The 16,851-nt window shown below is 45.6% G+C and overlaps 1 protein-coding gene across 1 annotated transcript; it reads right to left on the bottom strand.

The window, feature by feature from the left end:
- Positions 1 to 10,763: 10,763 nt before the first annotated feature.
- Positions 10,764 to 11,508, bottom strand: LOC142923062 (exosome complex exonuclease RRP44-like). The gene is made up of 2 exons (XM_076064001.1): positions 11,403 to 11,508; positions 10,764 to 11,051 (listed from the first exon to the last, which is right to left on the bottom strand). Exons 1-2 carry the CDS (start codon positions 11,490 to 11,492, stop codon positions 10,764 to 10,766), a joined length of 378 nt encoding a protein of 125 aa, XP_075920116.1. The 5' UTR covers positions 11,493 to 11,508.
- Positions 11,509 to 16,851: the final 5,343 nt, after the last annotated feature.

Genomic DNA, 16,851 nt, shown 5'->3' with positions numbered 1-16,851 from the left:
TAGCCTCTATTTAATATGAAGATTAAATTTACAGTAGATACAGGCTGCGGTATGGCCACGAGATGCCAACGGAGCAGCGGTATTAATCCACCAAGCACCGCGATTCATTCTGTTGGATCTCAGCGGGTTTCACGATCCACCAGAAAGCTACGCAAACAATGACTCAGATGGATTTAACCCTGATAGAATACTGTACTCTGGCCATACCACGTTCTAGCACCATCTGCTGGTGGAAATTATCTTTGTTAATGTATGAATTTAATTCTTTGTTGAGGACTTTTTATTTGTCATCAGATGTAACGCAAATTGCTGCCTGCTCATATCTGTGTTCTTATTTAAGATCCACAACAAAATCGTTAGCGATCCATGGCAGAATTGCAATTCACTTTTGGCCGCCGCTGCAACACGGCAATGGATTCTTGATTCTGCACGTGGAACACTGTCACCCTCCTTGTAGGCGTCGGTGTTCTCCGAATCCTCTAGTTTTTCTCCAACACAAGCCAAACAACCATTTAAGGAATTGGCCAAACTTCCCGTTTAAAGGACCTTTTAGAAAAATAAGTCAAAATCTGAATCTTTATCCTGGAGAAATCCGATTCGCGATAAAAGCTCTTTTTGACAGATGTCCAGTAGGTAGATGATAGGAGTGCTAAGAATAGGAAAGGTAAACAAATCACTAAAAGTAAATAATAGAAAAAAGATATACAAGTACGTAGCCAATCGTGCTAATCGGAGGTGTGCCATAATGACAAATTAACATTGCATAAGTACATCAATTAATTAATAAATTCCTAAACTTGGGAAAGGCAACACAGTCCCAGACCACACCAAGACAACAACATAGTCCCCTCAATAATCGCGAAGGTCGATTTCACGCGTGTGCCTGACGCCAGAGCACGTCACCGTCGAATGGGCGACGTGAAGTGGGTGTAGATGGCGGTGGCGAGCCCGTAGTGGTGGGTGTCGGGCTCCATGCCGGAGCAGAAGTAGATGGCCTGCATCATGCAGCGCGTGGCCAGGATGCGCAGCAGAGTGTTGAGGTATGGTGGCGCTCCCGGCACCGCCGCCCGGTCCAGGGACTCGGCCAACGCCTTAGCCGAGTCCACCTGGATCTCGATGTTCTGCGCAAAAAAATCGGGCACACCGGCGTTTGTGAGGTGACTATCCCGCACGTGGCTTGTAGTTCAGTGCTGGGGAAGCAGCAAGGGTTGTGGTGTATTGGAAAGAAAACGTTATTCAGCGCACTTCCTGTGGGCATTCAGGTTTCCATAACCTGGCTTGCCAGGAGAAGGCAGTACAGCAAGTGGATTAATCTACATCTGGCACAGTGCCTGGCTGCCTTCCAGCGTTGTCTGTGGTTCGTCACACCTTTTGAGTTGTTCTGCCTCTAAGGGCGAGTGGAACCTATACGGCTACATCTCAAGATAAAGGTAAAAGGTGCAGCCCTGCAATTGCTCGCTCAGGCCAATACTGACATCGTTTCAAGGCACCTCTGCTTCACAGTAGGGGGTAGCACATTCCCACCCATTTTGAGCACAATCTTCATCACAATAAGTCGACCTGATATTTCAACATTTCAGTGCTGGAATTTATCTAAAATTAAATACAGTACTACATTTATCGTGATGGTTTTTTGTTGCTTATTTCTGTGGAGTAGCTGGGAAACGAGCCGAGTCCTTCAACTCCCTACACTTGATAACACAGTGTGTTCAATGCGGCTGCTGGATTTTGAAGCCAGGGTCCCAGCTGTAATCTCTGGGTCATAGGGTGACCCAGGTGACCCTTGCAAATGAGACTATTATGGTCTCTTGAGTTCTCACCCGGTTAAACCAAAAGACCTCAAACAAAAATTTGAGCCACCCGGCGACCTCTGAATTCCTTGCGAGGAGGATGATATTGAAGGAAGGTTAACAGCAATCTAGAGACGATAGAACCCCTCTTAAAGACGGTAATTGGTTCCACGAACACGAGCATCGAAAGTTTCCCTTGTTCACCCAAAACACGTATTTTATAATATTTAAACAATGGATATGAATACATAAAGATACTAACATTATAAACACATCATATTAAAATAAACACTGTTAATAAATGCATGAATTCATTTTGATTTAAAGCTTTCGTGACTGCAGGAATTCATATTCTTGGTTCTTTCGGTAAATTCACGTAGAAGGGAAACAATAAAATAATAAAAATATAAAACAATAAAATTCTCACGACGTTTCGACTGCAACACAAGCAATCATCATCACGTGTGAAAACCACAACAAGAAAATTTGAAAAAAGTGGCGGTTATTTTAACGTTAGCACCACGGAGAGAGATTTGATAAACCATTTCGGGTCTTAATTGATTGATCACGCTCAAGGTGGCTTTCAGACCGCATCCATTATTTTTCGTCTCCCCCCTCCTCTTTTCCGAACATAGATGGACTCGTCCATCTGAACAAACTGTCAAATCTCTCTCCGTGGTGCTAACATTAAAAATAACTGCCACTTTTTTCAAATTTTCTTGTTGTGGTTTTCACACCTGATGATGATTGCTTGTGTTGCAGTCGAAACGTCGTGAGAATTTAATTTTTTATATTCTTATTATTTTATTGTTTCCCTTCTACGTGGCATTAATTCATATTTACTGTACCTACAACAGCCCGTCGTTAACAGGGAAATGGTCGGTTAAGCCTATACATTGAGCTCTATGGAGGTCCGTTGTTAAGCGATTAGTTAACAAGGGTGGTCGTTAAAAGGGGTTCTAACTCTACCTTTGATTTCGCCGCCTTCACCAAGATGTCGTAGTTGGAAGGCGGAGGCGCCGGGTGGCGTCGAAGCAGCGCACACTCGGGGAATTCGTCTACGATGCGCTCTGCCACGGAGATGTTGGCGAGCAACATGAACTCCTCCACCATCGAGTTGGTCTCCCTGTGTACACGCACCAGTTTCTGCCACCACAACACATCAATCACAAGGGTCAAGAATCTTTATCTTAGATTATTTTGCTGATAATAAATTTCCCACGTGATAAGCCACTTTGTTCAGCTATCATTTGTGGTCAGGTAAGATTTTTTAAAAAGATAAAAATAGTTTAGTTTTATTTGTATATTTGTTTAAGTTATTTGTTTACCTTTCCAATACTTTGCAATCCTAACGTGTGCTTATATTGTTTGTTGTTGTAACGTTGTGACCTGCCCCAACTGGACATCTGTGAAAAAAGAGCTTTATAGCTCATCGGATTCTTCCAGTAGAAATATATATTTTGATTCTGATAGAGAGGTCTGCACAACAGTCGGATTGCAGTCATGGGAGGTGTCTTCTTGACGAGACTCACTTGAGTTCCTTGGTCTGCAGGTCGATCGGGTCATGGGTTTCGCTGTCCATGTGGAATCGGACCTCAGGGGATGCCAGAGTCAATGCCCTACGGGTGGAGAAGGGACATGAGCGATTATCATGTCCAGCCAAAACAACACAGAATCTTAATATAAGACACTTCACAAACTCAGATATTTGAGTTGAACATGCAGAGCTCGTTAAGTCAATCCACTGCTGGATGAGGGCCACCCCCATGTCATGCGAGTCGTGGGGTGGTTTTACCGTACTAAACCGTGGTGGTCAGTACGCGCTGGCAAAGGTGGGGGAGCACAGACATGGGAGCATTAAGTAGAGTAAAACAATTTATGTCACTGCATTGTCCTCCATTGCCCACAATGTAGCCCCGCAGCAGCCTGTAACACTCCAATCTAGAAGGATGTTATTAACCAGGTAAAACCTTAACTTCTTTATTGTTTTGATTTAAAGCTTTCATGACTGCAGTAATTCATATTCTTAGTTTTTTTTTTTTTCCACGTGACTTTACCGAAAAAACTAAGAATATTCTTTATTGTTGCCTTCATTTCCGCATCTCCAGCTTCTTCAGCCTCCCACTCCCAGCCCCGCTCACTTCCCCCCCCCCCCCCCCCGGCATTTTGCCGTGCTCGCCCCTTTAATCCCTCTAGCAGCACCCCCACTTCCCCTATCCCACACCCCCCTCTCTATCTCTCCCCCCTTGCTCCCCCCCACTCTCTTACCTATATAGCCTGTTACAACAGCCCTTTTTTGCCCACTTCAGCAATTGTTTCTGGCTGTGGTTGTCCCACCTGAAGAAGGACGCTTGTGTTGCGCCCGAAATGTCGTGATTTAATTTAGTTGTTATTTTATTTTATAGTTTTACCTACGTGACTTTACTGAAAAAAAACAAAGAGTATGAATCCTGTAACACTTGTTTGTGCATGGTATTCACCCAAGCCTCATGTATCATGGGGTCAAAAAAACCTACAGGTGCAGCTTTGCAATTGCTTGCTCAAGCCACTGCTGGAAGGGGGCTCCCATAAGAGGGGGCCCCTCTAGAGATACACCCTTTTACAGTCCCTCTCAATGTATTTTAGCCTACTCTTCCACGCTGGCCGGATGTCTTAGAAGACACGGGAGTAACCACACTTTACTGCGCCACAGGCGACCTGCCGATCGACTAAATGTGGTGCACCCATTAATACTGCTCAGCGCTCCAGAGGCGGTGGAGGGGATGAGGATCTTGACAATGAGTTACCCGTTTTGAATGCGCCTCTGCTTGAGGATCTTGGCCAGGGAGTTGAGGCCACGCAAGCTGCTGGTGACCGGGTCCTTCCGCCCGGCGTCGTCCATCATTAGCTGAGCCTCTGTGTACGTCAGAGACGCCTGCGGGGATACGATGAACACACCACGGGTGAACCATGGGGTCCTCGCAATTACACAATGCCCACGCCTGATCCAAGCCCAAGCCAGAACTCAACAGATGTCTACGTGGCGCCCGATGACCACTGAGGGTTACGCTCACCCAAAGACAGTAAAATTTATATTTTTTGAATTCTCAAAGCTGGAATTTAACCAAATTTAGTGCAATGTAATTTGGTGGTCTTTTGTGCAGTGAGTTTAACACGTAGGCTTTCGTGACCAATATCATCCATAATACAGGTTTTTTGGGTTAGATTGTGTAAATACATAAATGTGTCGTTAAACCCGCCACCACCCGACACAGCCGACTAGTAAGGGTTGTCACATAAACAGAACGTGGCCAATTCGTCACTGGTACAACACACCGGTGTGCTGTACTCGTGACGAATTGGCATGTTCTGTGTTTTGTGCAGTGATTGTTGACTGGACAGAGACCATCAACTCACTACTTTCATGTCCTACCTCGCACCTCCGATTAGCACAGTTGGCTACGTACGGTGCAAAAGAAGTTCAACATACATACTACCACTTGTGAACCCGGTTCATCTCGCTCCACTTGTGAACCCAGAGGTGCAAGCTCAACGCTCTGACCTCTCAGCCATCCGGAAACCTCAACTGCACTAACATAGCAAGGCACTGATACAATAAACGTGAAAGCAAACGAGAGTTTTACAAAAACTGAACGTCTGTGGGGGGGGGGGGAGGGAATCACCTTGGAATTGATGATGCTCTTGGTAAAACGTGTGCTCACGATCTCAGCCTTTGGAGTCATCTCCCATATGCACGAGAACGCCAGCCTGCACGCGCACAGCACATGCACCGTCGCCATTCACCGTCGAGTGGCGGAGTCGTCGACATTGGAGTGGTGCAGGGTGTTCACTCAGGAAAGCCTCGCAAAGTCTCGAGACTCTTTTTCAGGAGGGTCTTGCCAAGTTTTTGGTAGTCGAGTCATTCTTTCAGCAGCGGGATGTTTGGCCAAATACCGGTTTGGGTTGTTACAAATTACTCAACTGGAATATATACGTAGCAACCATTGTTCGACTGCAAAAGCTTTGCAGTACCACGCATCATGGGATTACATGTGCACCTGGCAACAACGCACGTTAGCTGCTGAGTATGGGTTGCAATGTGCGCACTCGCGAGTTCACAGTTGTTGGTGCATCTCACCGGTCGACGTTGGATCTCAAGGAACACAGGTTTGAGCTCAATAACTCTGGCACCATATCAATCCTCTGCAGGTGCACAAACACATAAACGCAACCACTTCTCTATCAATAAACACAATCTGGCAAATACATATGCACCAACTCAAGGAGTGTTTTGCAAGCAAACCCACACATGATTAAATCACCTGCATGTAACTGTTCAGCAAGGGGATGTTTTCGCGAATGCCAGTTAAGATTGTATGGGTTTTATTTAGAGGAAATCTGATTAATCCAGAGGAAACCCATTCACTAACAGGGGGGAGAACAAACAAAACAGCAAGCAAAAAGGCACAAGAGTTGAGTAATCAAACCCAGCGTCTCCTTGCTGCAAGGCACGAGTGTTACACTGCGCCGATAGCCTGTCGCTCATGATGTGACGGTACATCATATGATAAGAAATCCACAAAAATCACCTCGTTTAAAACATCATGAGAGATATTTAGCATTGTTGTTATTCATACGGGAAGTACTGAAAAGCACACAAAAAAATGTGGTGAAAATGTCAACTACAATTACAGTTGTGGGGAAACTGGTACCGCGATGATCATTACATCATAATATTTTACATCATGTCGTAAAGTTAAGAATGAAAGGATGAAATCGGCGGGTTGTAAAACACTTGATATTGTGGCAAGAAGAAATCCACATCTCACCTTCTCACACAGGTAAACTGTGGTACCACGCAGAGATGCCTCCTCATCCAAGGCATTCCCCGGCCGGATAAAGTAGCTCACATCGGCGATGTGTACCCCAACCTAGAACACACATTAATACACCGTCACCACCCTCACATGCATGGATGTGTAATGACAGGGTGATACCTGCCGGCCTGTAAGGGTAATTAAGGTTATAGCTGCATTACATAATGCCTTATTATGAAGGGGCGTATCTGGGGTAAAGGTCAACGGCGGAGTCAGTCGAGAAGCTCCGGGAACCATCCCGAAGGGCCTAGAAGGTTCTAGAATGGGGGCGTGGCCAGAGGTGGAGCTTGGCCACTCCAGGCAGATATAAAGAGCACCGAATCAGAACTTCGGGGCTGTTAGCGTGGGGTCTGGGTCCTGGTTGCGTCGCTACCGTCGTCATCTCTTCGTCTTCGACCACGTGGCTGGTTCTTCTGCAAGAGCAGCTCTGTCTCCGCCGCTACGCTCATCAACCAACCAGCGTAGCTACGCAGGACGGAGATGGGCTGCGTGTTTGTACAGCCTAGGTGTAGCCGCGTTACGAAGTGTATCGCCCTGTGTGCTTTTAATAAATAAGACGCCTTCTACTAGACGTCTGTCGGAAGTTGCTCACTCCACATGCATGCATAACCTCCACCATAGCCACTCCAACCAAAGCACAATAATGTGAAATGAAATGCACACCCATTACCACCTGGTGCATTCATTGTGAACCAGGCATTCGGTCAGTGACGTGGACACTTAGGCCAGTGGGGTCTTAGCCATGGCTTGGCTCAGGCTTGGCTCTCGCGCAACATGCATTGATATTATTTCTATTATTTTGGCTGCTATAAATGTCCAAATGATGGGCCACTTTGTTCAGCTATTCATTTGTGGCCAGGTCACTAATCAAAAATAAATCAATACCTCAGTGGGCTTTGCCTGGTAGGATGGGGATGGTTTCGTTGTATTTGTTTGTGTTTGGGTTATTTGTTTGTCTTTCTTGTACTTTGCACTACTATTATGTTTTTGTACTGTTTGTTGTTGTAACGTTCTTACCCGCCTCTACTGGACATGTGAAAAATAGCTTTATAGCTCATCGGATTCCTCCAGTATAAATATTCTGATTCTAATTCTCAATAAGCCACATCAAAGCAATGCTTAAAACCCGAGCTGCCTCTAAGCATGGTTCCAGCCCTGAGCCTCTGTGTCCCTTGTGCCTCCTCGTATATCCCTGCATGCTCCCAGCCACGCTCAGAATTTCTGTGAGCTGAGCGTGAGCCAAGGCACAGCTGAGCCACTCATGCTTCTTTGGAGGCAACGGAGCAGATCAAGCCAGAACCGAGCCATGTTGAAGTCAGTCCTGAGCCGAGCAGAGACCAAGAATACGGGCACTAAGGCAACAATGTTTGGAAACTTAAAAACAGGAATATTGTCCACCCCTTTGTCAATCCACTGCAGGATGAGGGCTTCTCCATGCCGTAATGGGTCGCGATTGTCATTTGACCTTGCTTTATTACGATGGTCAATGCAGGTGGTGAAGGGGAGAACTTGGGCAGTTTTTTTAGATATCACTCTGTACCGGTGTTAGCCATGACTGGAACTAAACCAGCTTGACAGGATGAATGTGCAGTGCACTTATCATTGTGTCATTAAACTCCCCTTGTCACCTCCGCTAGCATTGACAAAACCATGAAAGGAATAGGCACGAATTACCCCGACCGTGACCACGATTACCACCACCAAATGAATACCTCGGCGTTCCCATTGTCGAGCGGTTTGCAGTGTTGGGCATCGTCGATGTCTGTGCAGCCTGGAGGATCCACACTGCAGATGGACAACACACGGAGGTCCTCCCTGCCAGCCTGGTCCTTGTACGGGACACACACAGCACCAGGTTCAACAAAACGCTGCCTTACAACAAACAAAACACAGGGTGAGCCATACATGGGTAAACCAACTTCATTCTAATGGCGTTCTAGCTTCTCAATAGGCGACTGAATATTTTGAAAGTACAGTCCATTCTCCTATAACTCCGCGTGTTTTCATATCGTGAATTAGATATAATGCGATGAATGCATTAGGGAACACATTTTTTTCATAACATGGATGCGAATTGGATAAAAGGCAATCGAGTGAACAGAACTGCGTTGTGCGAGGCAGAATAAGCGGTTGTACGGTTGCCTCGGTGTAGCATCACACAAGGTGGGATGCTTCTGGATGCTTCTAGATGCTACTCACGTACCCGAAGTCTTTGTTAAGCCTGCGTACGCATCTCACGTGTTATCGCGGACTGTGCTTTACCCTATCTTATTTATTATGCGATTTTTCCACAATTCGGTGTTCTTCAGGAACGCAAGTACAGCATTATAGGAAAAAAGTCTGTAGTCCCCTTGCTCCATTCATTTCTGTACTGGACCATCTCCACGGCTACTGCAGAGTCCTCCACATCCTGGCTCACCACTTTGATCCGCATCTCTCAAGGCCTGCCTCTCGGGTCTCCGCCCTGGTGCTTCCATAAGTCCGTCGCCTTCCTTCCTCCGATGTGAATTTCCTCTCTTCTTACGATGATGTGTCCGAGCCATCGACTTTCTTTCAGGTCGACGGCTTTTCTATATACGGTCTGCGGTAAAGGTGTAGAGCCCCGTGGCTTCTCGTTCATGCCAGTGCAGCGGAAGGACCTCGACTGGAGGGAGAGCTCCAGAGAGGTCCTCTAGAAGGTATTCTACGCAGGCCAAACATCTTGAAACTATTGAGGTTTGACAGCACGATGATGATGATGGGGGCTGTTTTCGCATTTGTCTATTGTCGGGGGCCTATACGTCGGGGGCCACACGTTATGGGCCACACCAAAGGCCACCCAGGGGCCACCAGTGGCCCGTGGGCCTTGTAATAAAGAACATTGAAGTAAAGGATTCTCACATGCACGACCAAGCACACCAACACACCGCAGGCGTAAGAATTGAACTCAATCGATGAATTGACATATCGTCACACGTCTCATGCGTACCTCTGCTGTGATGCTGAATGTGGGAGGGGGCAGGCATGCAAGTACGGCCTGGCTGAAGGGCTGGTGTGGCACGTCGTGCTCCAGCAGCAGCACCTCTGTCTCCGTCTCCTTATCCCCACATTCGCCCAGAGAGCGCACAAAATGGCCCTGCACAAGCACACCGACAATTAGCACGGTTGTCTACGTATGGTACGGAAGAAGTTCAACATGCATATGCACATACGTGGCCAATCGTCACCGGTATCCCTTTTCCACTGGTACATTGGAACCCAAACAGCGCAGAGCTCTTGAGGTGTCTGTGGTCACCCACTGGCTTTTTGCCGTGTCGAACCAGAACCAAACCGTGATATGCTGGCCCCACAAGGCATCCAAATCTATCCGAGGGCCGAGCAGGGCCAGGGCGCGGGGCTAGCGACACGTTAATTGTGTGACGGCAGTCGGTACACCACGGGGACGTGGCACCACAGCGTCATCTGCATGTGCCTAGACTTGTTCAAAGCATTGACCGTCCATGGCATGGATCTGCTTTTGCAGTGGATAAACAACCTGCAGCCTACTAAACCGTGCCAGCCATGGTGCCGCTCGGTTGTACAGTGGCAAATAGGTATGAAAAGCACAACCACAATGCCAACCTTGTACCTAACGTACATTATGTAGAATATTAACCGGCATCTGTTTAAACAAAGATACAACCCAAAGAATACATCTGAACAATATATTTAACTTTTCACCAATTTTGTTTCTCATTGTGTTAATGGTATCACACAAGACAAGCAATCTATACAAACCCTCCGTGGTCAAGGACGACCCACAGGAGCAGACATAACAGAGCTACTTCTAAGATCCATTGAAGTGAAATGCAGTCCAAATTGTAGGGGGGCAGTGCTTTTCCAACCACTCTGCCAATCAAAGTAATGTTCATCACATGGCAGTCAAACGCAGTAGTTTTCTCAGAGATGGAAATTAAACAATCGAACTGCACGACCAAATTTAATATCGTTTTTGGTGCAGTTATTGGTGACTGGGCTGAGACTATCAACTTACAACACCTTAATAACCTAGGTTGAATCACAGGTGAGTTTGCCATGCTTTCAAACAAAAAAATCACAGTGGTGCCAGCTCATCCACCCTGACTTCCAATTCACCGTGTCACCGTTCGTGTTTTGGGTTCGACGGCTGTATTGCATACAGAGCCGCGTGGCCGCGCGTCAAGTGACAGAAGGATGAGCCCGACGATGCCGACCACGGGACGGACGGGTGAGGTGTCACGGCGTGCGGGGCGTCACGGTGCAGTCGTACGTTCGGGTAGCGGGAGTGTCGCAGCCAGCCATCGATGGCCACCACGATGCGGTGGGCCTGCAGGGACGCTGCTTGTCTTGTCTCCACCCGCACTCGTGGCATGCGGCGGTCCGCGGGTGTGAACAGGTGGCGGGTGGCCTGCAACACGCACAAAGAGCCCCCAGTAAGGCATTCAACAAACTGTTTGGGCGAGTGCCGTCAGCACACACCTATTCAAGCTGGTACGGCAAACGACGGGGTGGGTATGGCCAGCACCATGCCCGACCGCCTTTGTCTCCACAGCGCTGATGTTTACATGCCACATCAGATACTCATTTATGGACGAGTCAACCTAGGGAAGGGCCCAAGACAGGTTCAGACATTTGCCGCTGTTTATTGGTTATGAGCGATAAATATAATCCAACTCGGGTCCCAGGATTCGTAGCGCAGCGCGCTAACCGCTACATCACCGCTCCCCACACGTACACACACACATGCAGATCAGCCCACCTCCTTGATTGGGCTGGGCATGAGCATGCCGCACAGCGGCCTCGAGTTCCGCTTGATGATGCCGACCACTTTGCCAGTGGGCCGACGCATCTTCCCACTTTCGGCTTTCAGCTGGAGACCAAAACAAAGGACAAACATCGTGTTGCGTAATCTAAGCAAGAGCGACGACAGCAGCAGCAGCAGCTGGAATAGCACCGGGAGATGACAACGCAAACTCAAATGAGCACTCACCACAGTAGCGTCTCTCTCACACACTGAAATAATGAAATAACTATTTTTTTACCAGCTCACTGCATAACACAATACAATTTGGCTTGAAGGGGAAGGAGCAATCCAAAACAATAGCGCTTAACCTGCGGATGTGGTTTCATGCTGTGTCTCATCAATGGCAATAATGAGACTGACGCTTTGTTAAAATGACAAAAGATCACAGTGAGGAGTCCTCCGTAAATATTGATAAGTTAAAACAGTTCTGGCGATTGATAGAATCAACCGGAACATGCCCATCAGACACCACATGTTTAAAAAAAAACCGCGTAGGCTTTTGCGACCAATATTATCTACAACAAAGGTTACCCTCCCATCTAATTCACAATTTGATGCTTAATCTCTCGATTCTTTATGATTTCACTTGCAATTGTGATTGACATTTTCTCTTACCTGCTTAGCACATCAGTCACCCTATATGTGTTTAATGTTTACGTAACGTTTTTTCTAAGTATAACCGTGCAATGATCAGTCTATAAATAATCTGCCCAAGCCAACTTGCACTACATGCGATTTAATATCTAACACTTATTTATGTTTGTGAAATATTGTCGACTTTTCATAAACCACGGTTGTTTTTGTGCCAATTTCAATTAACTTCTTGCTGTACTTTATTATGTTTTGCATTTTGTCACTGTGGTATGTATGCATGTAAAACTTATTTCGCACCGTACACAGCCAACCATGCTAAAAAGAGGTGCGTAGCAAGGACTACAATCTAAATACAAAAAGCAGTACTAAAGAAATTAGTTTTCAATATAGAGGCCACCCTGTGACCCAGCTCAGACCGTGGAAGCGACGCCGTGTTGAGCCTGGATATGCATAACAGGTGGTATAGGCTCTGCGCCAAAATGGCTGGCAGCAGAGCGCAGTACAGCAAAATGAACTGTTGTCCTGTCCTTCTATGCTCCTGATCTATGCCCCCCCCCCTTCACCAACCCGCACCGAAGTATGGTCAAATAACCCCTACGTACATACAAAAATAGTACGAAATGATTAGCACTCCTGACTTGATTTTGAAGTAATGTAATGTAAAGTCATTTAATAAACGCAAAATCAAGCTAACAGCATCTCTAATGTGGATTGTTGTCTGGTCACACGGTGTTCATTATGTTTAAGGTCTCTCTTGAAGTGGTTGAGTCTTTGTTGTTATTCTTTGTTTAAACTATATTAAAACTATTTAAAAACTATAAACTAAATAACTTTACCAGGTAAGGACCCTGAGAGCTATATAGCTCTTTTTAAGTGACCTGGCCACAAACGATCGTTCAATGAAGTATCTTATCACATTTGAAATTGATAGCAGCCAAATACTCTAAGTGCATGTCAGATTGTAACTGTGCAGGGAAAAGTCGGAGGACCTGGAGAAAAATCCATGCGACCACGGGGAGAGAGACACGCACACTGCAGGTGTCAGGGTTTGATTTTGGTTCGGCAGTGTTGACGCTCCACTCACCACATCCTCCTCATTCTCTTCTGCAACGTCCCCTGCGACGCCCTCATCGTGCAGGACCAGCGAGGAGGGGGCAACCCAGCGCTCCTCGGGGAACATCTCCACGCACACGATGTCGTCGTGCATCGCGCGGTTTAAATGCTGCAGCCCCTGGATCAACACCTGCACGGAGACAAAAAAGATCCCCCGTATAGCCTTAACAGACCGCTGGGCCAAGTGCTGTTAGAGAGCAGCATATACAGTAAAACCTTGGATTGCGAATAACTTGGTCTGCGAGTGTTTTACAAGACGAGCAAAATTTATAATAAATATTAATTTGATAAACGAGCGAGGGTCTTGCAATACGAGCAGCTTTGTACTGCCGAGCGTCACGTGATCACAACTGATATACGAGTGCTTTGATATACGAGTGCTTTGGATTACAAACACGTTTCCAGAACGAATTATGCTCGCAATCCAAGGTTTTACTGTACGAGAGTTTTAATACCACGAATAAACAATTTAAAATGTAGGACTATTAGCCCATGAATCTTCTGAAACCAATGTTTTTCAGTAACATATGTTCAAGCAGGGCAATTTTTGGACTGGGTTTTTTTTCCAACAAAGGGCCAATGTACCTAATTGTTATTTAACGTTACATTTTGGAGGTGGAAATAGACCATTCATTTTATACTCTTTGGTTCTATTCGGTAAAGTCACGTAGGTGAAAATAAAATAACAAAAAATCACGACGTTTCGGCCACAACACAAGCGGCCTTCATCAGGTGAAGGGACGAGCCTGTCTGTAGAACAGCGCTGGAGTGGAAGAAGCCACGCTTAGATCACGACATTTAAGCTGTGTGAGAAGAAGAAAAAGACCACGCGCTTTGACAAAGGAATTAGCATATAATTTAGCATTGAAATGGCTCATTCAAATAGCTAAGTTAAAGTATACACATCCGCAGAGGTGCCCGTTGACAAAGGAATTAGCATCGAATTTAGCATTGAAATAGCTGAGTGATTAGCTAGTAACTGGTCACAGAAATAGCTATGTTAAAGTTAGAGTATATACATTCACCGAGGCACCTAGTACTCATCAAACAGGAGAATTTAGCGAAACACAACCACGCTCAGACATCGGACCTGTGTGCGAGCCTACAAGGTGTTCTGACAAAGAGATTAGCATAAAAATTAGCATTTGATTGGCGGATTTTAGGAAAGAGGTGGTGTACGTGCCGGTGGACTTGCAGTTTGGCGCGGGGGGGGGGGGGGGGGAAAGGGGGGAGGGGGATTTTACCTATTGATGGTGTGAAAATGGGAATTTATAAGAGCTGCGAAAGTTTGGGGTACCACTACTCGAAAAATATACTGTACCATTGAAATTAGTTTAATGTTTAGTTCGATTTAGAACATCTTTCCAATGGTTGCTTAATTTTGAAACCATCCTCTCGGTTGAAATTGTGTCTGTGTTTGTAGATCTGAATTGCTTCATGAACAAATCTCTGATAAAAGCCCGTGGGTTTGCAAAGAACCTTGGTATCGGAAAAAAATATATCGTGATCCCCCACAGCGTTGTAACAGTGATCAGCCACGGCAGAAGAATTCGTTTTGCCGTGTTTCAAATCTGCTTTGTGCTCGCGAATTCGGTCAGAAACATGTCGCTTTGTCTCACCGATGTAGCAATCACCGCAGGTACAACTCAATTTGTAAACCCCGGGGTACTGTAAATCAGGAATGACATCCTTCACGGATGGGATCAGCTTCTTTGGTTCTTTCGGTAAAGTCACGTAGAATGAGAATAAAATAATAAATTGATAAAATAAAATAACACAATAATATTCTCACGACGTTTCGGCCACAACACAAGCGGCCTTCATCAGGTGAAGGGACGAGACTGTCTGGTAGGACAGCGCTGGAGTGAAAGAGCCACGTTCAGATCACGGCCTTTAAGCTGTGTGAGAGGAACAAAGCGCCTTGACAAAGGAATTAGCATATAGTTTAGCATTGAAATGGCTGAATGATTAGCTTGTGACTGGTCACAGAAATAGTTATGTTAAAAGTTAAAGCATACACATCCGCAGAGGCACCCCTTGATAATGGAATTAGCATAGAATTTAGCATTGCAATAGCTAAGTTAAAGCATACACATCCGCAGAGGCACCCCTTGACAATGGAATTAGCATAGAATTTAGCATTGAAATAGCTGAGTGATTAGCTTGTAACTGCTCACAGAAATAGCTACGTTAAAGTCAGACCATACACATTCACCGAGGCACTTAGTACAAATCCAACAGGAGAATTTAGCATTGAAATAACTAGGCGAATTTAGCATTGAAATAACTGAGTGATTGGCTAGTGACTGGTCACAGAAATGACTATGTTGAAGTCAAGGCCTACACATCTGAGCTATTCACAGTACTATATAGTGAACCAATAAAAACTAAAATATAAATTACCTTAATGTTATCAATAAACTCTATATTCTCCAATCAGCTAAGCTACCAACAATAAGTCGTTATATATCACAATGCTATATGGCGAAAAAATGGGTGGATTCTTACCCTCAACTTTAGCACCACGGATAGCTACGGGCCCCGTTCAGACGGACGAGTTCGTCCATGGTCGGAACAGAGGAGGGGGAGAGAGACAGCTGCGAGGCCCTAGTATACTCCATGTTGTAAAACCATACCATTAACCGTGGTGTGAGAGGTATTAAGAGGCAATGCTGGCGAAAGAGCTGCGGTCTGAAGGTCATCGTAAAATCTTCTTTGGTTCTTTCGGTAAAGTCACGTAGAATGATAATAAAATAATAAATTGATAAAATAAAATAACACAATAATATTCTCACGACGTTTCGGCCACAACACAAGCGGCCTTCATCAGGTGAAGGGGGCGATACTGTCCTACCAGACAGGACAGTCTCGAGAATATTATTGTGTTATTTTATTTTATCAATTTATTATTTTATTATCATTCTACGTGACTTTACCGAAAGAACCAAAGAAGATGAATCATTGCAGTCACGAAAGCTTTAAATCGAAAAAAGTCATCATAAAAATACAATTAATTAAGATCACGAATTTTGTGTACTGTATTGAACCGGACCTGGATCTTGTGTTTGTTTAGAATTTTGGAAATCTTTTTAGTAACGCCTGCGATATATGGAAGTGTGATGGTTTGACCGGAGTATCAAGTGGTTGTTTCTGTATGGAGGGAGAGACAGCTTGGCGGATGGTACGGTCAGAGTAACCATTCCTTTTGAGGGCCAGGTGTACATGTTTTAATGCATTGGTCAGGTGGTGTTGGTCCGAAATGCAATGAGCCCTATGGAATAAAGTTTTGATGAGAGAATTCTTTTGGGCTGGGTGGTGGTGGGAATCAGGTTTCAAGTAGGAATCTGTGTGGGTGGGTTTCCTGTAGACAGAATGCCCCAATGAGCCATCAGGTCTCCTCTCAAACAGAACATCCCCCTCCCCCCTTCCCCCCCCCGCGCCAAACTGCAAGTCCACCGGCACGTACACCACCTCTTTCCTAAAATCCGCCAATCAAATGCTAATTTTTATGCTAATCTCTTTGTCAGAACACCTTGTAGGCTCGCACACAGGTCCGATGTCTGAGCGTGGTTGTGTTTCGCTAAATTCTCCTGTTTGATGAGTACTAGGTGCCTCGGTGAATGTATATACTCTAACTTTAACATAGCTATTTCTGTGACCAGTTACTAGCTAATCACTCAGCTATTTCAATGCTAAA

This window comes from Petromyzon marinus, unplaced genomic scaffold (genome assembly GCF_048934315.1).
Source record: "Petromyzon marinus isolate PM22_M1 ecotype Great Lakes invasive population unplaced genomic scaffold, UKy_Petmar_22M1.pri1.0 PM_Scaffold_26, whole genome shotgun sequence".
NCBI classification, from domain to species: domain Eukaryota; kingdom Metazoa; phylum Chordata; class Hyperoartia; order Petromyzontiformes; family Petromyzontidae; genus Petromyzon; species Petromyzon marinus.
Note: the sequence above shows the minus strand (reverse complement) of the source record. Positions and strands in the feature narration are given on the sequence as shown.